The sequence below is a fragment of the Danio rerio genome, chromosome 11 (assembly GCF_052040795.2).
Source record: "Danio rerio strain M-AB ecotype USA chromosome 11, GRCz13ab, whole genome shotgun sequence".
NCBI lineage: Eukaryota > Metazoa > Chordata > Actinopteri > Cypriniformes > Danionidae > Danio > Danio rerio.
This window is the reverse complement of record NC_141031.1, coordinates 19,329,227-19,355,627: the sequence shown is the minus strand read 5'-3', so window position 1 is coordinate 19,355,627 and position 26,401 is coordinate 19,329,227. Positions and strand designations below refer to the sequence as shown.

Below are 26,401 nucleotides of genomic sequence, written 5' to 3'. Positions count from 1 at the left end.
ATGTATATATATATATATATATATATATATATATATATATGTGTGTGTGTGTGTGTGTGTGTGTGTGTGCAGCTAAGTGTGTCTGAAAAAATGTGTTTGGGTTATTTTCATTAACAGTGCATGTGTGAATCCGTCGCAATGTCAAAGTCCCTTTAAGGCAAGTCATTTCACTCGGCAGCCATCTTAGAAACGCCTCTCAGGCAGTATGCGCGGGCATTCTTTCTGAATGGAGAAACATCAAATTCTCCAAAACTGCCAAGCTTTCATTTACATTACATATTAGGAATCACCAATAAAATTAAACAACAACTGTCTCTTTAGTTTCATTTCTAAACACCTGCAGAAACGTTTCTTTGTACCTGTTTACACCCATAGACCTTTCTGGAAAATTGGCAGTAATTTTCCGGAAAGGTCTGTATGTGTGAAAGGGTCTATTATATATTTTACATAAATAATATAAATATTCTGGAGATAATCTAATGAAAAAATAAAAATAAAAAAATCATCAGCAAAACAATATACTGTACAGTTTATATCCAATCCTGTTCCTGGACTTGTAACCTTGATCAAATGCCTGTCTTTAATTAACAAGTGCTCCTTCAGATCCTAGTTGGTTTAGTTGTTTTTGATCAGGGTTGAAGCTGAACTCTGCTTTAAGGTAGATCTCTAGGAACAGGATTGGGCACCACTGATATACATACTATATACACATAATTGTCTTTTTTTTTTTTGCATTATTTCACATCCATTTAAATGTATTATCTTTCTATTTCTAAAGATGTTTAGTGACTAAAATATTGTATTAATGAATATATTCCTTCAATACATCTGTTTTGTTCTAATATAACAAACACTTATCATCTCTATTCAGAGAGTAATGGATATAAATATGAATTTTCAAAAGGGGGTGTACACATTTATTTTCTATATACATATATGAAGAGTTCAGATGCAAAACCCTCTAAATCCATCAGACCTCTTTTCTAGTAAATAAGCATTTTCTTTCAGGCTCCTCTAATTAGGTTTAGAAGTTTCATTTTAAATGCAATGACAAGGTTATCAGCTAGTAAATAAAACTACTTTTTTTCAAATATGTCACTTTGGACAATTCTTTGGTTTTTAAGAAGGTAGATTTTCTTTTGTATCAAAACCAGGTAAATCCACTTCTGTTTTTTTTTTTTTTTTTTTTTGGGACAAGACAGTGTAATTAGTTGGGACGTTTCATTAAAGGGACATTTCATTTGCCATTCACTGACAGTCGGACAGGTTCATCAAGTTCATCAAACTTCGCCTTTTAAAATCGAAAGTAGAATCAAACAGTCTCCTCATAAAAGCCGGCGTATCGGTGCACTGCTACATTGAAAACATATGATTCGATTTGTGCCATCTGATTGGTTCTCGGGCTTTTGCTGTCAAAGTGGTGTTTAGAGGCTTTTGCCAACAAACTGTTATTTCTGAATGGGCTGACTCTGGGATTTGGATGATTAGAAGCAAATCTATTTTTTGATGGAATACAACTTGCCTAAAGCATTCACTCAATGTCATTAGCTCATTTTTGGCAGATTTAGCATTTAGCGGCTTTTGCATCTGAACTCTTTATATATATATAGGAGTATGTATGTATGTATATATATATATATATATATATATATATATATATATATATATTAGAGGTGTGAACCTATGCTGGTCTCACGGTTCGGTTCGATTACAATTATCATGCCTTCAATTTGGTTCAATTCGATATCTCGGTGCATCACGGTGCATTGACAATGCTTTCCATATACAGTATTATGTTTTAGGGGGGAGGCTATAACATTCTGTCTGTATAAACACACAGACACAGCACCACACTGTCTCACATTCAAACACATACACAAACATAGACAGCAACAAACACACACACACACACTTAAGCCCTTGCAACAGGGAGAGCTCGCGCTGAGCGGAGCAGAAAAATAAAAAAAAACGAAAAAAAGAAGCACTTTTCCGACGGTCCCTTACTGAGAGCTCCTCTCAGCATGAGCTCTCCCGACTAAACACATATTGCGAGGGCTTAAACGGGGCAGTGCTCATAATGTCAAGTCAAAAAAAAGAAAGACAGCTGTGAAACATAACCAGCTTTGTCTTTTTGTAGGAAACACACTTTAGATCTTTTTAGGGTAAGAGGTTTTTGAGTTAATGCCGTCTGTAACTGAATGTGTGTCAGGAATATCGAAAACAAAACCAACTGAACCGCGCTCATTTCTGGCGCCCCCCTGGATATACAGCGCCCTTAGCATTTGCCTATGGTGCCTATGCCACGGGCCGGCCCTGAGTTGGCTGAGTGTAGTAAATACTCGCGCTCACCTCCCTTGCGACAGAGCGCGTTGGAGATAAATGACGTCAGTACATAATAACCGGTTATGATTATTACAGAACCGATAACGTATTGTCCGCGTCTGCATCGCGGTGCACCAAAAAAAACAATTAATTTTGACACCCCTAATATATATATTTTTAATTTACAATATTTATGTCAGCCATAAAATGTATTATGAGCTTTAAAACAAATCTTTAATATAAAAAGGGACACTTTAAAGCTCCTAAATATAACTTTTTAATTCTAAATTTAATTAATGAACAACTGTACCAAAAATGCTGCAATACGAGCTAAATTTCAAAAGACTGCCCGAGTTAGAACACGTTTCTTCTTTCTCTTTCAACAGTTGTGTGCTTTGATGCTAAAATCAACTTCGACGACAATGCAGAATTCAGACAGAAAGCGGTTTTCTCCATGGACGACACTGCAGAAAGTGACCCCATCGAAACCGAAGCGGCAAAATACGACCTCAAATACATCGGAATGGATGGAAACATCGCCTGTTTCGGTATGTTTTTAAACTTCCATAAAATTTACAAGATCATTAACAATACACGAGATGAACTTTTTCAAAACATCCTGATTTCAAAGCTCTCAAAAACCTGCTCTGCATCAATCTCATGTCTCAAGAGAGATTTCAAACCTGAGTCTTCTTAGTAGTTTCCGACGCATTTATTTTAGTCTTGAGGACGGGATTTTTGTGAAAGTGTTATAAAATGGGCGCCAATCCAGTCATCATCTCCAGCAGCTTTGAAACAGCTCCATAAGGGACCTGCCTGAACCGATGGGCTCTAATTAGCAGGAATCTTCCGGAAAACGACTCAAGCAAATATGATTGTTAGGCTACACATTTAAGTGGTCCCTCATTATAAATCAGGGCTCTCACAGCAAAGCATTGAGAACAAGACGAGCGCATTGGTGACTCTAACTGACCTTGTCGTGTACACACAAACGCACTCACGCACAATTTACTCGCAGTTAGTTTGCACCTTAAAAGCTTTGTAAACCAGCAACGCGACAGCTGTTGGGCTGAATTTGGCTTTATTGAGTGGAGTGTCAGAGCCTGTGCCAGCGTGTTCGCTCGGCACTGAAGAACTGAATAAGGAGAGATGTGTTATCCAGGAGAGCTGGGATGAGCTGGAAATGGCTGAATCCGTTGGCTGCTTTACAGCTCAAAGCGGCTCAACAAGCCGGATAACACAGATACTACAAGCGCTCTTGACACCCCGTACACTTTTAGTCAAACACAATTTGCTTGCTTTGGAAAGCAGTGGGCAGTGGATTTAGAGGGCGAATTGTGCTGTCAATGGGGTTAGGATCTAAAATAATTTTTTGTTTTGCATGTAGTTTGATTGTAAATGTGCAACGTGGACGAGCTGATTAGATTTAACTATAAACATCACATGTTATGTGATAAAGTTGTAAAGAAACTAAGACAAGCAAAAGCAACATTTTTTATTGATCTTATAACAATGCAAAAGGGAATAGAAGGGAAGTATGGGAAAATATTAATAAAGTGCAAAAAAAATACAAAATATTAATAATAAAGCTATTGAGTTAAAATCTCAGGGACGTTTAATTCAAGATAAATATCAAATTGCTAGGGTATTTAATTTTTTTTTTTATAGATTCAGTCCAAGATTTAGCACAAGCATTTAGTGTAAGAAGTAAAGACATTATATTACCAAATTATGATTTTACTGTTAAAATTTCTGAAGTATCTGAATCTTGTATGCTAAAGATGCCTTTCAATGTGAATTCAACTCTATATATTTTTTTTTCCTTCCAGCTCGTTAGTACAGGCCAAAACATGAAAGTAGTTGATCATTATGAGCAGCAGTGAGCAAAAATGTGCAATATTTGTTCAGTTCAGTGGCTTTGCTTACATTTTTCTCTCCAACATGAAAACACTCTTTTATACTTATATATACTTTCATTTGTAAATGCAGGGTTCCACACAATTCATTCATGGTGTCCCAACACAAATCATTTAAGTTAACTTAAAACTTTTAACAAATTTATGTGGATTGAAAAAAAAAAAAAAGTTGTCCCAATAAAATCTTAAGAAGTGTGTTGATTTTAAATAAGTAGTTTGAACAAGCAAAACAAGAAAAATAATAAATTGAGTGTACTCAAAATCTCTGGTCTACATTTATTTGACCTTACAAGCGAATCATTTTAAAAAGTCACATTATTTCTTCCTGTAAAGATAGATATTCAGTATGAGGGTGAATGTACGGTAGTCAACATTTGAAGTGGATAAAAATATTTTTTCCCAAAATTGTCCAAAGGTGATGATTATCTTCATACTGTCTTATCATACCGTACGACAAGACCGTATTTATTTTAGCTGATGCTGTAATATGATCTGTGTCCACAGTTAATGGTGCTGGCCTTGCTATGGCAACATGTGACATCATTGACTTGCATGGTGGGAAGCCGGCAAACTTCTTGGACCTGGGCGGAGGTGTAAAGGAGAACCAGGTGTATGCAGCCTTCAAACTTCTCACTGCCGACCCCAAGGTATGAACCAGTCTATAATAGTTCAATCAAAACCCAGCGGTTAAATACCCCAATAAAAGGTTAATATAGAGGTGTTCTGAGAAGATGATAAGAAATAAGAAAAAGTTCAAGCTGCTCTTCTTTAACTTCGTTACAGTTTTTACTTTTCTACTCTTTGAAGTTTCCTTCATCTGAGACTTTGTTGACTCCTTAGGCACCACAAAAGACTGTGGGCTTGCGGCCGAACCCAGTTCTTTTTAACCATCATTACGAGTTTGCACTCTGATCAATATCTTTGCTACAGTCACACTTTACTGCTCCGGAATTGTAAACACACTGAGACTCACACACACACACACATCTCATAACTCATCTTTTTACCAATTCTTTTCTCCCCCAGACACACACTTGCTGTCCTCCTCATGTTGATTACTCGCTCTGGAGAGCAAGATCCTTTGCTTGCAGCTTTTACGAGCTGAGAAGTTGTTTTTCTGATAATGATCCTTTGCCGAAGCAGACCAGAATTCCTGGCACGATGTGGATAATTTGCTTGTATTTGTCATAAGCACACATGTCAATATTCACCTGATTTGGTTTCAGCTCGGCATGTTTGTATTCGGGATGCACACTGATGTCTTCATAACAGAGCTCTGTTTACAATGATGGGAAACATGGAATTCGTCTAGTATCATGCTCACTGTGTGCCAGTAAACATAAGGGCTGGCTTTTAATAGCGAACTATGTTTTTTTTTTTTTTTTTTTTTTTTTTTTGAGTATTGCAACCTAAAGCAGAAACGCTGTGCACATGCTGGAATTGATTTCATCACTTCATGTCCATGTTTTTCCTTTTCCGATTGTAGATGCTTTTGTTTTGCTGTGAATTCATCAGCAAAGGAAAATAGAGAAAAGAAAATAGTCTTCAAAGTATGAAGTATATTTCTCCTTGGCCCTTTCCAGGCAATCAAGCCGTTATTTATTTTTATTTTTTTAGAAGGGCAAAACAAACATAAATAAAAAAAAAAAATCTTATATTTTACAGACTGAGTCACTCTTGATTAGATAATGAAGGTAGAGTTGAATATTTCTCTTCAAGGCAAGTCTGTTGTTCAGGTCTCCTCTTGTCTCTCCAGCCCTCCTGTCATCAATGGGGTACCTGAAAATTCTCTGAGCTCTATTGCTGTAGAGAGGCGTCCCTCCCCTGAAGTCACACGATTCCCATTCTGGAGCCTCTGTGTACAGCAATTTGCATTTCACAGAAGCATTCAGAGCCACTAAGGCTCTGTGGAAGGAATATTAATGGGAATGTTAATTATTGGATCCTCCGGCGGGATGAAATACGCGGTTGCCTTCTATCTTCCATCGGAAATGTTTGTTTTGGGACTGTTTTCCCTTGCCTATTTCAAGTCATTCTCTGTTGATTAGTATTAGAAATCTTCTCACTCAGACCTGTCCAAAAACAAAGCACAAAAAATTACTAGAAAAATAATTGGTGTATAATAATAATCCGACCACCAGACTCCTATACTGTAGTATAGAAACACATTTGTTTTTAGGAGTGATGTGGGGTTTAATATAAATTAAGCTAAGCTCAAAGCTGCTGTTGCATATTGTAAATTACTATAGAAAATAATGTCGATTTGTATCTATTGATTCATTTAATATAAATAAAAGTAGATTTGCTGTAGCATAAAGTTGATTATCACAGAAAATCTTCTGACTTCCTCAGTAGATACAAAAGATCTCTATTATTGGAAGAAACCAGGCTAGGTTAGGTTATATATGTGTTGCTCTTGTCTTTTTTTTCTTCCATTGAAAAGGTTTAACGTTGTGTGTTTATTTATTTATTTTGGGTGGAACTTGGCTTTTTCCAATTAACAGCTTTAATTTAACAACTGGTTAGTGATTGCAAGCAATCCACCCACCTCAATAAAAAATAACTTTTTTTTTTCCCCCTCATCAAAAATGATCCTAAAACTAACACCTGATGTACACCACTCAAAATGCATTAATTTCTAACTAAAGAAATTTTTGTAAGGATACTAAGACCCCGTTTACACTGATGTGTTTGAGTTTTAACACGCATAACTTTTACTACGCATTCCATCCACACTACCCTGGAGTCAAGCCCTGAAAACGGAGCGTTTTGTAAATGCTAAAGAGGCTGTTTTCGTTTTAAAGCGATGCTGCTCCGTGTTAGTGGGGATGGGGGAAAATGGAGACATCTGAAATTGGAGGCGTGGCTGCAGACTGTAGCTTTTTTCTTAGTGTAAGTGCACAAAGTTCACTCTTGCATCCTTTTCTTGTAAGTTTGATATGGAAAGCAAACTCCAGAGGACACAATGGGGAAATCTTAAAAGGGAACAGTGTACTTTATATTGTCATTTACTTAGCCCTGGCTACGTTGTTTCACTTGGCTACGTTGTTTTAACTATAAAATGAAAACACGATGTAAGAAACTGCCTATTTTCATTTTGATATTATTTTAACAGACACTAAAAATATCGAGGTGTCTTGTAGCTGCATATTTATATGACCATCATCTACACTGTATGTATATTTATAACAAAACAGAACCTATAACATAACTGCCTACTTTCATTTTCATTGGAAAAATATGATACATGCCCTGTTTCTTTTGCTGAATATCAGTTTTAATATCAGTTTTAATAATCAATAATGGCAATCAGTAATGCAATAAGTTTATAAAATAAAGTTATCTTTGCACTCAGCCAAAACACGTTACCTGAGAACAAGTAATAGGTTCAAGAGTCATTAGATAGAGACAAAATTAATTAAATATCACGTTTAACACTTATAGTGAGATGACATCTAGCAGTAAATCCTTGATGAACTGTCCGACGTGCGCTGCTCTCACCTGGGGAGGTGTGCTCACAGCACCCACCGACTGCCTGGAGCTCAGACGTGCTTATTTGCTGCAGTGCATGCCAGTGCGTGTGTGTGTGTGTGTGTGTGTGTGTGTGTGTGTGTGTGTGTGTGTGTGTGTGTGCGTGTGCGTGTGCGTGTGTGTGTGTGTGTGTGTGTGTGTGGTCACGTGATGTGCGAATTAATTCAGAGGTATAGTGCGGACGTAGATCTTTTCAGAAACGCTAGGTGAAATGCCAGTGTGGCCTTGGATCGTTTTCATTCTAAAACATCAAAACATAAAACATATTAGTGTAAACGTGGCCTAAGTGTCTCATGCAAGAGAACTTAGAACTGATGATAAGTACCATATCAAGTAAATCAAGTTCAAGTTGCTTTTACATATGCAGAAATGTATTGCATTGCATATCTCAATTGATCCACATTTTTAAAGGCAAAATGAATACAAGTCTTATTACACAAATGTAAGCTTCAATTATTTTTAAAAACTCGCCAGACGCTGACTTTTTGAACTAGGAGATAAGTAAAATAATGTGTGGAGTAATAGACGTAAAAATGCTGTTGACTGAGTCTTAACCTTTCTTAAACCCAGAACATTCTTTTAAGTCCAGCTGGAATTGCAGTGTCGTTCAGTTTAGGACTTTGAAATTGAAGCAGGGAGGGTTTAAGCTGATGTCCCGTCAGGCTGCATAACCCTTCCTTTAGAGTCTGCAGGGAGGCAAAATCATTGTATATATACACTCCTTTGATATACAGGATTTATTTTATTCTTACTCGCCAAAGCTACCTTCCCCGACAGCTCAAAGAAAAGACTTGAACTGTCTACCACTCTCGCTTTTCTATTTTCTCTTCTGTTTTATATTGGCCGTTTGCTCCCCTGCCTTTTTTCCCCCTATTTCTCAAGTAGAGCAGATGCTTTCTTTCTTAATACTGTACATATATGTAATGTTAAAAGAAATCAATTATCTTTGCCATTGGCTGAATTTATTTATTTATTTATTTATTTATTTATTTATTTATTTATTTGTTTTCTTATTGAATTCCAATTTAAATTGTATTTCATTTACATTTACACTTAGTCATTTAGCAGACGCTTTTATCCAAAGCGACTTACAAATGAGGACAAGGAAGCAATTTACACAACTAAGAGCAACAATGAATAAGTACTAAAGGCAAGTTTCAGGTCTGTAAAGTCTAAGAAGGGAAGTATTAGTAGGTTTTTTTTTTTTTTTTTTGTACAGTTAGTGTGATATTCAAAGAGGCAATTGCAGATTAGGAAGTGAAGTGGAGACTATTTATTCATGTAATTTAAAGCTGCATTATTAGCATCATCACTCCAGACTTCAGACTCGAGAATATATTGTTTTCCGGGCTCTCTATCAAGATATACATCGAATCGTAACTTTCGTGTATCGTTAAACCCTAAGTACACATACAAACAGTTTCAGCCCTTTTCTGCAGACTGTCTGCCCCCTAGTGGTCATGAGCATTTCTATTGTGGCTTGCTTTCATTGTGTTGTGAACTTCTATTTGCTTTTAAAATTCCATTGTTTTTCCATGGTTCTATTTCATTGTGGCTTGTTTCCGTTGTCTTGTGGACTAATGTTTGTTTGGTTTTATTTTATTTTGCTGTGTTGCGCATAAGTCTATCTCTGTCAGTATCCATTGTCCAGGCTCTTATGCCACTAAAACATGGAAAAAAAAGAGCAACGGAGACCTTTTTACTTTTGAACTTTGTCAACGGCCATCACACACACCGTACCACATTGGAAGTTTTATCACGGATCATGAATAAAACATTTCCCATTTGCCACGGTTTTAGAAAAAGCCGGAAGCACCTGCTAGTTGAATCCAAAAGGCAATGGCTAAACAACACCATTATCCCACCGCCTTCCTTCCTCCAGAGTTTGAGACATGGATGGATAGATGTTTTTGCTTTTGGCTATTTGGTCCCTATGCAGTGTAGTTTAGAGTGGGAGTGAATTAGGGCCGGGGTGCGTCAGACGTGCTCCCAGGCACCGGGTGTTTGATGAAGGTGCTTGGCTGGGTAATTGTGACCAGTGGGGATTTCACCTGCCCTGGGTAGAGAAGACTGCAGCATCGGGCTTGTGTGATGTGTATTTGAGGTTAACTAGAGCCAGCGCTGGAGCTTGATGCTATTTGCTGGCCGCTGCAAGGTATATCTGAAACAAATGTTGTTGTGTGTCAGTTTGTGTTGGTGGAACCTCTGTGTACATGAATGCGAGGGGTCCCGTCCAGCACATTAATGTGTTATCTTGGAGATACAGCTCACTCATTCTGTCCTGGAGCACGACATGTGTTTTGCTTAGGGCGTCCTGGGATTGAATATGCCTCTCTTTTACAATGAAATGCTTCTGGTGCTTGAGATTAAGGGTGATCTGCCAGGTTCTTTTACAGTTGGCTTTTGTTGAAGAACACAAAATGATAGAACTAATTGCTGCTTGTAGTGCAAAATTAATCCACTAAGGATGCCCCTATTATTATTATTTTTTTTTACAGTGAAAACTGTAATTATGTGATTATGTACACTGCAAAAAAAAAATGCTTTTATTACTGTACATAGAATAGATGTTAATTTTAAACTCATAGATGTTTTATAGTAACATAGTATAGTAGAATTTTAAACTAACACTTATCCAAAATACGTTCTGCAAGGGAACGTTACAGTCATGAACCCATCAACACAACTGAAACCGCATCTTTTTTTTTTTTTTTTAAAGGAGTGGCAAATCTGTATTTCACCATTTCCAGATATGAAAAGGTCTTGGGTAAAAAATGTTCCTTACGAACATAATTTTGTCACGTGTTAGCAGACCACTGTAAGGTGAGCAGTGCTCTTATTGCAGGGAAATGGAAACAAAACCTTCATGACGACCCATTTTCAAATTTTCTTCTTATGCTTGTTTGAATTATGGTTTGCAACACAACATGGCGTCTCTCTGAACACTGTAACAGGTAAAATGAGTTTTTGAAGCTATATTATGCATATTAATGCAGTTGCATCTCATTCACAACAGAGCATGCTGATTGGTTCAAACCAAGTCTTTCTCTTAAATGAACAAACAGAATTATCTGCCAATAATTTAAGCAAAATAATCTTGTCAAAAGGAAAAACAAGATTACTTTGCTCACCCTATTGCCAGATTATTTTGCTTGTTTTAAGTAAAAGGTCACTTAATTTTGGTATATAATTTCTGAAAACAATACAATATTTTTTTTTTTATTGTTTAGAAAATACGTCTTGATTTCAGATATTTGGACTAGAAACAAAACAAAAATCAACAAAAAAGTAAGAAAAGCATTATTTGCAGTGCAGTAATATTTTAATTAGAAATCTGAATAATAATAATAATAATAATACATTTATTGTTATTACTATTATTATTATTATTATTATTATTATTATTATTATTACGATTATTATTAGTAATAGTAGTAGTAGTAGTAGTTATCGTATATATTTTAACTGTATCTTATTTTTTAAATACTTTTATGCATTTTGAAAGTGTGTGTGTGTGTGTGTGTGTGTGTGTGTGTGTGTGTGTGTGTGTGTGTGTGTGTGTGTGTGTGTGTGTGTGCGCGTGCGTGCGTGCGTGCGTGCGTGCGTGTGTGTGCGCGTGCGTGTGTGTGTCTACTTATTTACTTATATCTTTTTATATAATCATTTATAAAAACTGAATGTTTAACTACCACTTTTCTCCTATCTATTGCTGAATAAAAGTATTAAATTCTTATTTAAAAAAAAATCTAATTTATGTATGAACACGTATGTATGCATTAGGGTTGGGCATCTAAGCTATAATGCCGATCCGATACGCATCTCGATACAAAGAATACGATCCGATATATTAGCGATACATTTGTGACATATTGCGATGCAACACGATACGATTCACACCCATATCCAATACAATGCGATAATTCTGCACTAACTTTTTAGATTAAGTTTATGAGATTATGTGAAAGAGGATGCTGTGCCATTGAATGAGTTTGATTATTTATTAACCAAGCCAAACCAAGACTTTTTTTACAAACTGGCTCTTCTCTCAGAGCCAGAGTGTCAGTTTACAGTAGAGGGCCATTTTAGAACATATAGCACATTTAAATATTTTCAAGATAAACAGAATGTATAAGTGCAATATATATTAAAAAAAATATATATTTGCACTCTTTCAACATAAAGGTTTAGCATTGCACAACAAGAATTGTGATTTAACTTTTCAACTATGAAAACAAGTTTTACAAAGATATATTTTGCCACTGAATATTCAAAACTTAAGGTCGTGAACTAGCAGTGTTATGCTGCTTTGAAACATCACTGTCACTGTAAACAACAGGCTAATAAAAATATAACAAACCAGCAATCTTCTTGCTTTGAGGTGGTCAAATGACCCACTGTGCCACCGTGACACCCATTATTTTTATCATTATTATTATTAATATTATTATTATTATTATAATTAAATAAAAAATAACAGGAGGAGGTGTTTAAAACCTTCGTTCTCCGTGACACTAGGCTGAATATCTTTGCAGATGAACAATGCAATAACATCCGTTATTGGCGTAGAGCGCACAAAACTGTTGCGCATGGAAAAAAAACTTGCAATGCTGTTCTCACCACTTTTGGAGCTGGTAGCTACAGTTGAAGCAGTGCGAAAGCCGGGGATGCAGGAACACTGGAAGATGCTTTCACAACAACACCGTGGCGCCGCTTCAAGTGAGATTTCAGATTAGTCGTACTGCCCGCGTATTTTACAGCGCGGCACATTTTGCAAATTGCATCTGTCCTGTCATGTCGTCCATCCTTAAATCCATAAGGTTGCTTGCCATACTTTAGATTTAAAACTCAGTGGGGAATAAAATGTTTGTTTCGCTTCTCGCGCTTTCTGAGGGTGCACCACTAGCTTCATCAGCACACCTGATACACTGAGTTGTAGTGTAAGTGTACACATCCGCAAATCCGTTGCTAAGTCTTACTTCATGTAGGTCGATTAAATTATGCGCCAAAAACAGGTTGACAACACTTGTTAATAAATAAAAAATACATTCTATATTAAAAATATAAGCTGTATCTTGGAAAAACGATGCATCTCGCAAAAACCGATACATCTCGATTTGCTTCCAAAATTTCATTCATCCTCTGCTGCTCAACCGATGCACTCGCATCGAGCACGCGCATGACCGCGTATCGATACATATCGATTAATCTTCCCATCCCTAGTATGCATACATGTATGTATTTATTTAATATACATTTTTCTGTCACTTTTGCTCAATTCTTTGCATCCTTGCTTAATCAAATATATATATTTTTTAAATTAGCCATAGAGCTGGGCGATTAATCGAAAAGTAATCGAAATCAACAATTTAGAACATATAATCAATCAAATCTTTCCAGGTAAATTTTCATATACCTTCTCTACCGCGTGTGGAATCATGTGACACCACTCTGTTAAGGCTGATTTATACTTCTGCATGGAATACACAGGTATGGTCCGGCACTGCCTTTAGGTGGTCGCATACCTGTGCCACCTTTCAAAAAAAAGTAACTACACTTTGCATGTTTGAACCATATTGACCACAATTGGAAGCTGTGCCAGAGATGCCTTGAGGCGGCATATTTTCTATTACAATAAAATTATTATTTACTTGAAAATATTTGTTTTCAGAAGATTCAATAAATGCAGCGTTTGAAATATTATTTACAGCATGTATAAGAGTTGTTTTATTTAGAAGAGACACTGCTTATTTTCTATTTTTGAAAACAATGATAATAATTAATTTTATTTCCAAAAGTTCAATTGTCACTTTTTTTTAAAGTAAAAAGTGACTGCTGGTTTTAGGCAACATGTGTTTTAATTTCAGTTGTTCAGTGTTGATGTTCAAGAAACAATCATAGATAGCAGATAGTGTGTGTTTCCTTTAATTATTTTAAAATCAAGTAATACACCATTCATCCAAAAATTTCTCACTTATAATATAAGCATATTTACTGTAAAAAAAAAAAAAAAAAAAAAGATTTTTTTTTAGATTTTTTGTCAAAACGCTCAGCCCTAATAAGCCATCATTTTTATAATACTGTATATTTTCAGTTTTGAGCAGCACTATTTTTGCTGTCATTGTTGTTTTTAAACATTTGTCATAATGCATATTTAAATTGAATTCTTCAAAAATACAAACATATTTTCTACCAAAAACTGTCACTGCAATGCATCTTCATATTTCTGCAGCTCTTTGAATCTGAATTTGCTTCTTTTTGATTGTTGTGAACAGCAAGTACTGTACCTGCTCTGTTTCCCAAATCACACATATCTTATCCAGCCTCCTCAGTGGATAAATGGAAAAACCCGATTGACTGTTTCTGTCCCGCTTCACGCTCAGACACTCTCACCGGAGCAGAGAGAAAGCAAGCACGCTAGTATAGGAATAAAAGGAGATGGAAAGAAGCGGTAGCATAATGAAAAAGTGCGAGAAAGGTTAACACTGGGGGATGAGAAGCCCCTCTCTCTGCTCTCCTCATTACTGTCTGTTCAACATTAAGCACGACTCTGGCCTTTATACAGCAGTACAAACACACAAATATACTCCGGCTCCCACCTTGCACATACTCCATCATTTGTTTCCTTTGGGGGGCCCTTCCGTGCCCTTGTCATCTCCATTGTGCTGGTGATGTTAGTGTATAATGATCAGTCGTCCCTTCTCGGCTGTCTTGGGCCTGAGGGAATCGCATTTCCCATTTGTTCCAAACACGGGCAATAAGAGGCAGCCCAATCTCCCAGCCTCAACATGGCCACCTCAGTAATGGAGCTCATTTCCCCTGCGTCTGGCTGTCTGGCCCCGGACCGCGCTCCACAGAGCCCCGCTCCACCAGATCCTCGGCCCCTTGCACTCAGACCATTAATGCTGACTGATAGAACAATGTCTCGCTGGCAGGAGACGCATTTATTTTGTGGATGGGGCCCGATGATGCTTGAGGAACAGTGGAGAATGTCTGATGAGGCAGTGCTTGTGAATTGGGTGAAAAGTATTTTTATATATTAACAGAATATATATATATATATATATATATATATATATATATATATATATATATATATATATATATATATATATATATATATATTCTGCAAATATACAGTTGAAGTCAGAATTATTAGCCCCCTGTATTATAAGCACCTCTGTTTATTTTTTTCCTAATTTCTGTTTAATGGAGGGAAGATTGTTTCAGCACATTTCTAAGCATAATAGTTTTAAAAACTTATTTCTAATAACTGATTTATTTTATCTTTGCCATGATAACAGTAAAAAATATTTTACTTGATATTTTTCAAGCCACTTCTATACAGCTTAAAGGGACATTTAAAGGCTTAACTAGGTAAATAAGGTGAACTAGGCAGGTTAGGATAATTAGGCAAGTTATTGTACAACGATTGTTTGTTCTGTAGATTATTGGAAAAAAAATTGCATAAAGGGGCTAATAATTTTGTCCCAAAAATGGATTTAAAAAAATTAATAACTGCTTTTATTTTAGCTGAAATAAAACAAATAAGACTTTCTCCAGAAGAAGAAATATTATCAGACATACTGTGAAAATTTCATTGCTCTGTTAAAAATCATTTGGGAAATATTTAAAAAATAAAATAAAAATAAAAAGGGGGCTAATATTTCTGACTTCAGCTGTATGTGTATATATATTAGGCTTGGGCAGTATTACGGTATTATGGTATACCGCAAGATCTAAAAATAGCAACGGTGTCAGTTTCAATACTGTTATACTATCATAAAATATTAAATATCCTTTATTTAATGCCTACAAAAACTTATGTGTGGTTGTCATCACGGGACAGTGTGGAGGAGAGAGAGAGGGGGAGGAAGGGGGAGAGAGGGAGAGGGGGATACATATATATATATATATATATATATATATATATATATATATATATATATATATATATATATATATGTATATATGTATATATAAATAAAGTAATAGATAGCAGACAGTTACATGTAAATGGTAACATTAAGAACTAGAAAAAAAGTATAACATATTTTCTGAAAAGATATCACTAAATATGGTAAAGAGTTGATTCATTAATTGAAAATATGCTAACTAGTTTACATTTCTAGCACATAAATCTGAACATTGGGTGTTATAAGGTATTAAATACATGTTTATTTTTCTTTTTTGACATTACAGTTTAATGTTTTTACAGACACCATTTTGGAAATCTTATTATTACTTTGTTCAAGAAAAGACTACAAACAAAAGCTACAAACAATATATATATATATATATATATATATATATATTGTTATATATGTGTATACGAGTGTAATTTTGCGTTTATGCAACTGTTCGACAGCATAATGGTGTATATAAAAAAGAAAATCAAACACGGAGAAAAAGAATGAAAACAAAGAAAGTGCTGTTTTTTAAATATAAAGCTTAGACATTACATTTTAATAATACATGTGATAATGAGCCATGGTCGACCCAAGCTCAAACAAACCTTGTCGTCATCTTGTGACAAACAGCCACACGCAGGGAAGAACAGAATCTGGCGTGTATCCTATTGTTGTTTACAAGGCCGTTTTTTTTGTCTCTGTTTGTGTAAAATAACAAACTTAGGCTCACAAAAATAACTTGTGCATTATTATTGAAGTGTGGCTTACATTTTTTTTCAGAAATGGACAGACACGAGACTGAAGCACAAAAAAACAAACAAGCAAATGATTGTGGAGTCTAATAAAACATGACCCGCACTGTACAGAACTGAAGCATACTACTCAGTAGAAACAAGGCATTAGATATGCCCATGTCCATAACCAAATCAAGAACTCATTGCGCCCCAGGGTAACATGTTTCCAAGTGCCCTCATATATATTTTTAATTAGCTAAATGTACTTTTAATTTTAGTTTAGCACTCCAACATAGATGCTAGGACTTTTATGTGGTGCTTTTCTGCTTAACAACCACATTAGACCTATAATAATTGAAAGCTTTTACCTTGTAAAAGCATCACATACACTCTGTACAAATGCATTATTAAATTCCTACATTAGTTACCATGTAAATTTGTAGGATTCCATTGATTTATTTATAATTTTTGATTATTTTGTCCTTGGTTATCTTGGTGCCTCTGGGCACTTGTCCATTTGCATTTACAGACACACACAATCCCTCTCTCTTTTGCGTGTGCTCTCTCGATCTGACTATGACTGATTCAAAGTGAGGTCTTACATGTCATAACTGATTAAAAATTTGATTATTATTAAATTATTTAAAATGTTGTTGTAAAGAGGAAAAATAGTTTTAACTTGTCTATAACTTGGCAAATAATTACAGATTAAGTTGGATATTTACTTGCTTGTCTAAAAGTATTTTAAATGCACGTCATGGATGGACAACAAAAACTTGAAGTGTGAAGTTTTCCTTTATGTATTTAATCTGGCAAATTGTATATATATAAACTATGTGATAAAAGTCTTGTTGTCGATCCCAATTGTAAGAGCAACAAATAATTACATGACTTCTGGTTGATCATTTGCAGAAGTGACAAAAGAACAACAAAAACAATTCTTTGCTATTCCAGATGGCTTTATTAATAGTTATTTGAGTCATTGCAGAGATGTATGGATGCAGTCATCCAAGCTCATGGGAGTCATACACAATATTCATTATTTATCCTTTGCATAATGACTTTATATTCTATACAGTACATTTTTTCTGTTAAGTGACAAGACTTTTGTTTAAGTGAAGTCAGACCTTACTGTCCTAATTAAATAATTAAAAATCAATTTATTTTGGTAAAATAAGTGTAATCAAGAGACTAGAAGTAAAGTGTTCCTAAAACTTAAATAGGCTAAAATACTTTGTCAGGTAGTGTATATATACTGTATAAAGTGACCTTGTGTGTATTTTAACTGAATTTTTGCAAAAACAAATTGACAAAATGTGACAAAATAAACACTTTAGTTTTATGTAAAACTCTAGTGTCCAAACTCTCAAAACGTACAAGTGCATAAAAAAGTCTGTGATTTTGTACTCAGTGTCTTTCCTTAAGCAAATGATAACTCGTTACGCACAGGCTGAATTCGTGTGGCATCTGCAGTTAGGCATCACTTTGATCCAGTTGGACCATTCTGATTATATTAACAATCAGTCTACCTGCTTAGGTAGTCTCTCTAAACTAGTTAGTGGTTGGGAGTTTAGAGGGGCTCTGTGCGTCTTCAATATTGTCAACACTTGTTTCAAAACTTTCTTTCCCACCCATGAGCATGATGGATGATGCTTTACAAAAACCAATAAAATGCAGCCGCTGTTCTTTCTGATGTGCTAGCAAGCGAGCAGCAACGAAGCCGCTTTCTGTATTACCTAGTGCACATGAGGTCTCTAGAGGAAGCTTGTTTTGTTTTCAAAATGTTCTTCTCGTAAGGCGTTTCTCAAAAAATGGGGGTTTGAGAGCTTGTTATGCAAATTCAGGGCTGAAAAAAATGTACTCAGAAATGCTAATTCTGCATATTTTTCTGTTTTTCGAATGAGGCAATATATGTTAGATTTTCAGTAAGATCTCTTGGAAAAAGAAAGAGAGTTTTCTTTTTTAAGTCCAGGTAATTATTTAATCTCCACAAGCAGAAGTTTTGCAGATTTAGAGGCGATGCAAGCTGTAAATTAGCTCATGAGTTAATTAGTCATTTTTGCTCCGGGGTCTGATGAGGGTTTTTTTTGTACTGCAGTGATCCGAGTCTTATAAAAATGATTTCAGACCAGGAGGTATTTCATAGCGGGAGTTTGAGGTATTGAATGTAATTTGAGAACTTTTCTATTATACAGTGCAACAAATAAATAATATAACTATTCATTAAATAACAGACGGTATTTGTTAATCATTTCATTTTAGATGTAAATATAGCTGTCAGGGTTTACAAGTCTTAAAGTGTTTGAGAACATGTAGCTTATACCTATTATAAAATGACAATTGTAAAATTTATAATAATTATTATAATAAGGCAGTGCTCACAGTTGCCTTGTACCGTGCCGCAGCGCGAATGTCCCACCTCCCCTCTGCTCCGACGATCTGCACTCACACTGCATTTTGCCTTTCGAATCTGAACCTGCTTACATCAACGATGATGCGACACTTCTGTTTAACGGAAGAAAAGCGCTCTCGCTCAGCACAGTGGAGATTTCTTAAGTTATTTAGTTTTAGTCGTTTGTGATGCAGTGACACACTGTCCAATTTTAATAAACTATGACTGTTTGCGTTCATTGAAAAGTAAGAATTATTAACAAATTCATATGAAACAGTCCCTTTAAAGTCACATTGTGTCTTCAGTTTCGGGCTCAGGCGAGCTTTGCATTTACATCACAAGCGTACAGCGCCAAAGCCCAACTGAACTGCGCTCTGTCACACCTTATCCAACCAGGCCAGTGCTGGCCTACTGAACCGTGTCTCAGGGGCGGAATGGCCATCTGGCAATTCTGGCAAATGCCAGAAGGGCCGGACCATTTTTTAATTGTGGGCCGGTCAGCTATTTTTATTTTATTTTATTTTTCATATGTATTGTTTTTTAAATGTAGGCAGCTTTTATCTCGTGCGAGATGTGAATATTATGATGATGATGATGATGGTGATAATAGTAAGAATAATAGTCAATGTTAAGCATTGGCCCAATCGGCAACAACCGGCTGGTTTCGAGATGGGCCGACCCAATCTGAGGTTACGCAGACGTAATCAAAATCTGGAACGAATGTCAAACAAACAGTAAGTCCAACACAAGCTAATTGACAGAGATGGACCATAAAAAGGGAAAGGCAGTCAAGTCAGACATTGCCAAATGCATAAAATTTACTGAACTAGTCTCGAAAGGGGGCAGTGCAGTAGGTAGGTAGTGCTGTCACCTCACAGTAAGAAAGTGGCTGGTTTGAGCCCCATCTGGGCCAATTGGTGTTTCTGTGTGGAGTTTGCATGTTCGCGTGGGTTTCCTTCTGGTTTCCTTCACAAGTCCAAACACATGCTGTAGGTAATTTGGGTAGGCCAATTGGGAATTGGGTAACCCAGTAATGGGTTGCAGCTTTGAGGGCATCCACTGTGTAAAACATATGCTGGATAAGTTGGCGATTCCCAGATGAATAAAGGGACTAAGCCGAAAAGAAAAGTAATGACATGATTGCATACATAAATGTTTTTTTTTTTTTTGTTCCAGTCATACACATTAAATGTTTAAATATATTTTAAATATGGTACTGCTTATATAATTTTACCATCTGTACACGAATATAAGTAGTGAATGTGCGTGTCCTTGGATGGGGCTGTGTCGGTGTGGTAATGTAGACTGGTGTGGCTACAGTGCCAGGGCTGATTTTTAGTCCCAGTCCGCCCCTGTCTGTTTCAGAACTCACCTAGGCACGGTTTGGATAGCATAGTGTGAATCCTGAAGTCACATTGTTACATTCCTGAAATCACATTGTTACATTTTACAAGCAGTAAACTATTTCTTTAGTTCTGTTCATCAAGGCGGCATTTATTAAATTAAAAAAAAAAAAAATTACAAATTTAAACAACTACTTTTTTATTGTATGTAGTTTCACGTGGAATTATTACTCCAGTCATTATTGCTTTTATTGCTATTACCATTAATAATAATAATAATAATAATAATAAAGACTGGAGTAATGAAGCTGAAAATTCATCTTTAAAATCATTGGAATTAATGATAAACTATAAACTACTTATAAACAGTTATTTTATAGTGCATTAAAATGTCGCAATTTACCATGTTTACTGTATTACTGTGAAATAAATGCCACCTTGGTGAGCAGGATAAGCTTATTTTAAAACATTTAAAAATTCTACTGACCCCAAACATTTGACCAGTAGTGTATACATTAACAGTAAAATGTCATGTTTTCCAACCATTACATACTGAAAACTTTGATTGGCAGTTATGTACTGTATGCTCTTATTTTTTTCATTAGTTGAATTTTTAACTACCTAATTATATTTTTAGATGGATATATGGATGGATGGATGGATGGATAGATGTATGTCTTAACTGTCACTTTGAATTAATTTATTACATCCTTGCTGAAAACAAGTACACCGTAATATTTTGGTTAAATATGTACTACCCCAGTTGGTGGGTTACACTTTTAAGTCACATTTTTAACAGTTTGTCCATATTTTACCTTAATTTGTTCTGAAACAATCCAGCATTTTACTGTACTAAACTCATTTTCCTTTTTAAAGAAGAAATATTTATTTATTAAAGAGATAAAGAGATATTTATTATTTATTTAGTCCAGGTAATTATTTCATCTCACTATCTGAAAGTGTTGTGTATTTGGTGATGCAAACTGTAAAATGATGCATATTTTTTTTTCTCTCTGAGGTTTTATATATATATATTTTTATTTCATTTCAATTTCTTGTTTTCACTTCAGTCTTCAAGCCTGTAGATTAAAGTGATTTATTGTGAAGAACTGTGCTGAGATCACAACCTCTGTTGCGTCAACTTTCTGCTATAATGAATCGAGCATCAGATGAAAATAAGCTAAACATGCAGTCAATTTTCCACTGTAGTTACTGTACATCCAGAAACTTGAGTCAAAATGTGAACTGGACTTTGCTGACACAATAGCCGCTTTTCCACTATCGTGCTGAATCGTTCTTTAAACAGAACTGTTCCATTCCGTGCCAAACCGGGCCAGACAGCACGGATACGGTTTCATTTTCCACTGTCGTGCTGCGACAAAGCTCTTTAAAACATTACACAAAACGCATCAGTAGTTGCCTTGGTAACGCAATGTAAACGGCTCCCTTTGTTCAATTAAAGTTAAATAAGAGCCGAAACTATTTATTTCTTTTTTTTCATAAAAGCAAAAGCAACCATGTGACTAAACACTGTTATGCCGCTCTATCAAATAGGGGTGCTAAATGTGCACCCTTATTTATTTATATGTTGCGCAGCTCTGGCTAAATTTTATTTGGAGGGAAAATTACCAAAATGTAACGTGATGATTGAAAATAATTGAAGGGGAAATAAATAATATTTAAAATCTCTGAACATAACAGAAAAATAAACAATGATAAGACAACAATAATAGTGCATTTGCATTATCGTGGCAGAAATATAATTTTGGACAGGCCTTGTCAAAGGTAAGCGGGCACTTTCACTAATAAAAACACAGCACATAAATTATTTCATTTTTAACAATTAATTAAATTACACTGCGTTTTTATATCAAAAGTTGATAATGATATAAAATATACTACATTTTGATGGTAAAATGAAACCAATTAAGCGATGGTTTTTATTTGTTTTACTATTCAAACATTAAATAACGAATGCAGCAAGTGAAAAAAAACGAATATGAAACAACACATATATTGCAGGATTTAAAGCATATAAAGCACTATTATATTTAGCAAAATGCTGCTCTATTATCTTTTTATTTTGATCCTTTTATTTTTATTATTATAATTATTTTTGTGTTCATAATTAACTAACAAGCTGTAGGCGAATTATTGCTAGACGTTTTAGAAAATATTTGCGTAGCTATATTAAAGATCACCACAAAAAAAAAAAAAAAAAACACAGAAACATGTTACATGCCTCATAAATGTCATAACTTATGTAAAACTAAATCATATAATTGCCTATAGCTGAAATGATGAAAATTGCTCATTTTATTTTTATAAAACCTTTGTCAAAACGTATTGATATTTTTTGAGTAAAAGCAATACTGACATTCAAGAATCCATATTTATTTAATTCATTCATTCTTTTGACTTATTTATTAGTGCATATGCTGTAATATAAATCATACAACAGTACCTTGGACAGTTACAGTGCCGCTCCATAAAGCTTTCAAGCAAAGTCTTTTGGACGGCCGACATTACAACACGAACACGCCGTCAGGTGGTCTCGCCGGTATTAACAAGCTGTCCTGGCTTTGAATTAAAAAGTGCAATTATTTCCTCGTTGTTAAAAGAGTCTGCAAGTTCGTGTTCCATGGATATAGTGATGTTGTTGTGGAATTTGGACATCGACGATGCAAAGCGTGACTTTATTCGCTTTATTCGATGCGCAGCAGGAAAAAAAAGTCAGCAGCGCAAGTCGCTCTCCCGGATCAGAGCGAGTTTTGTGCTGTGAAATACAGCGCTGCGTGCAATAAACTCACATTCAGGCAGGCGAAGTAGGTCTGTATTCAAGTCAATAAAATAATAACTTTAATGAATAAAATATCTTCGTAAGAATGTGATGAGTTATTCACTTCTCTGCCAGAGACTACTCTATGGTTTTAAAACCCTTTTCAAACTGTATCGTTTAGACCTGGATCATTATTTTATATTAAATGTACTGTAGTTTATTGAGGATGTCTGATGACTAGCGCGCTTCTGCTGAGCCAGCTGTGGTAGCTTAGCAACCGAGTCGCGACGTCAACACACAGAATCTGTCAGCACAGTTCAGCACGGTTGTCTAACCGTGCCGAGAATTCCGGGCCGAGAACGGTTTGTAATCGTGCCGCGCCGTTCCAGGCTCAGTGGAGAAACAACCGTAACCGTACCGAAGTGTTCTTAGAACGGTTTGGCACGATAGTGGAAAAGCAGCTAATAAATAACAGTTTGCAATGTTCAAAAATAAAGCTGAGCTATATAATTTCTGTGCCACAAACAGAACTATAAAACTGATGACTGTTTTTTTTTTTTTTTTTTAACTCCGTTTGTCTTACTCTAAACTCAAGTCATAGTTTGAGCCAAATCGGGTCACTTAAAGACACTGCTCTTCCATTTAGTGCTGGTAGTTTCTCAAAACTTACACGGTTCACTTTAAAGTTCGCTGGAGCTCATTTCAGAAGACTATTACTCTGCAGATGGGTTTCAATGGGATCTATAAATGTTCAGATTGCCCAGTAGTGCCCTTTGAAGTGGACATCACCGGGTATTTGACCATATTAAGACTATATGATCCGTCTGAAGGGCACTGCAAACTGCAGAAAGTGCCAGTGTACATCACAGTATCACTTTACAAACTGTAGAGAAAGCAGGCATTTACTCACCAGCCATTGCTTATGTGTTGTCATGCTGGAAATAAAATTTGCACATTTAAAATTTGCACATTTCCTGTTTTTTTTTTTTTTTTTTTTAATAAACCGCTGTTTTAAAGTGTATGTAGTATGGTGTACTAACTAAAAACAAACAAACAAAAGAACAACAAGGACTTTTATGTTAATTATGATATATTTATATTTAGAATTCATAACATAATATATATCTAACAAAATAGTTTTTGCACACTTTTGTTTGTGTGTATTAGGGTGCTGTCACACTTCATTTGCCTGGGCCGTACCCAAGTTCGATTGTTTCCCCCCGCCACCTCCTTGGTTGGTTTGTGTTCAGACTGTCTTTTTTCCTTCTGAACCCCAGTACGCTTGCGTCATCAAGCTGCTGTTTTGTTTACAGCCATTGCTAGGTGACGGTCATGAAAGCAAGCGCCGAAATGGAAAGACTTCCGCACATCGCGGTCATTCTGCTTTAACTGAAGCTTTTGGTTTCGGACATACAGAAAGCGACTCGCGTCCATCTGCCACAAACATATTATACACATTCAGAACATCACACAATGTCTGCAGGAGCTGTTTTTGGAGGAGACAAGCAGACATCACTGTATATCACTGTGTTTGTTCTGGCTCAGTCCCGCAGATGTCACCAAGGTATGAAACGTGACACACACACACACACACACACACACACACACACACACACGAATGAACGTTATGAAAACTATAGTTTGTTGTACAGTTGGTGGTTCACTTCTGTGATTTGGTACGATTGCATTCACATCAGAAGTGAATCGTACCAGAGTTCGCATGAACCGTACCCCAGACCACCTCTTTCAGGCAGACACGGGTAAGGTTCATGGGTGCGCACCCGAGTTCAGACACGTTCACACTAGCTAAACGACCAAAAGTGCTAATGTAACCCTTACACGCATATTGCTGTGATCGCCAGTGGTGTTGTCTCCACTGAAGATTAATTCCTAGTCTGTTGTTTTCTCTGATGGAGATTACTTTCTGCCAAACTTCAACTCCCAAAATGCTTTGCACTCTTTAGCTTCTGCAACAGCTGACAGTAATCTGGACATTCACATACGGACACAGCTCGTTCTCACTGATTGCATGGACTGATTAGATGAACAATATATGAAGAGTTCAGATGCAAAAATCTCAAAGTGCCATCTCAATTGCTCTCCTAAAATTTGTATTTTGGCGACGCAATGGCGCAGTAGGTAGTGCTGACGCCTCACAGCAAGAATGTCACAGGATTTAAGCCTCGGCTGAGTCAGTTAGCGTTTCTGTGTAGAGTTTGCATGTTCTCCCCTCGTTCGCATAGGTTTCCTCCGGGTGCTTCGGTGTCCCCCACAGCCCAAAGACATGCAATACAGATGAATTGGGTAAGCTAAATTGTCTGTAGTGTATGTGTGTGAATGGATGTGTATGGATGTTTTCCAGTGATGGGTTGCAGCTGAAAGGGTATCTGCTGCATAAAAACATGCTAGAATTGGCGATTTATTCCGCTGTGGCGACCCCAGATTAATAAAGGGACTAAGCCAAAAAGAAAATGAATGAATGAATGAGTGAATGAATGAATGAATGAATGAAATCAGTATTTTTCTCAGGAGACTACAGTATGTATAAGTTGAGTAATTTTCCTTTTAATTCAATTAATATGTTATTTTCAATGCCTAAAATGTGAAATTAGTAAACATAAATATAGGAGTCTCTAAAAAAATGCTCATTTTAGAAGAAAATTTCAGATAACACCTTTTGCATCTGAATTAGTCATATACACGTCACTTTCTCATTAACCTGGATGAGTCTTGTTTCTGTACTGAACATTACAAAGCTTTGAAGCTTTTCCTGGTTTGTTTTCCTGTTTTGCTTCTGCCTTGTTCCTCATTTCGATTCATTGCCACCTCTGCCTGTACGACCTCACCTTTAATAAACTGCATTTGGATCCGCAAGTCTTTTGTCTGCATCCACTTTGTAACACATAGTAATTAAATATACAATACAAACATATATTATGTTAAAACAAACTTTTATTTTGGATGGAATTATTGTGATTAATCCTTACACAGCATGTTAAGTTACGTTATAGAGTATCCGTTTATTATGTCTCTCATAAATTGCTTATGAACACCAAAGCTATATTTAAATTAAATAGCAAAATAAATAAATAATGAAACATTACAATTCAAAAAGGGATTTATGTTTAAATATATATTTATTTTAACTTTTAGCAGTCTAACAATTATTTAGAAATCATGGCACTTTATTTAAATTTAATAAATCTGTCAAATAATGTTCTTTTTTTTGTTTGAAGAGTGTATATAGATATATATATATATATATATATATATATATATATATATATATATATATATATATATATATATATTATATTATATTATATTATATAAACATACATTCTTCAAAATTAACATGCAACATTAAAAATGACAGAATCGCCATCAACCTCCCAACACATCTTATATTCGGCTTTGATCTCTATTAGATCCACACTAGCAGCACAAAATGTCCCTTTTAGTTAGAAAGCCCAAATT

At 35.6% G+C, this 26,401-nt stretch overlaps 1 protein-coding gene across 4 annotated transcripts in view; it reads left to right on the top strand.

The window, feature by feature from the left end:
- Positions 1-26,401, top strand: part of suclg2 (succinate-CoA ligase GDP-forming subunit beta) — a 253,960-nt gene that overhangs the window by 138,540 nt on the left and 89,019 nt on the right. For all 4 annotated transcript variants that reach the window (XM_087271811.1, NM_001386309.2, XM_087271810.1 and 1 more), the window contains 2 exon segments: positions 2,709-2,870; positions 4,743-4,885. In XM_087271811.1, coding sequence (XP_087127937.1) covers positions 2,709-2,870; positions 4,743-4,885 — 305 coding nt within the window.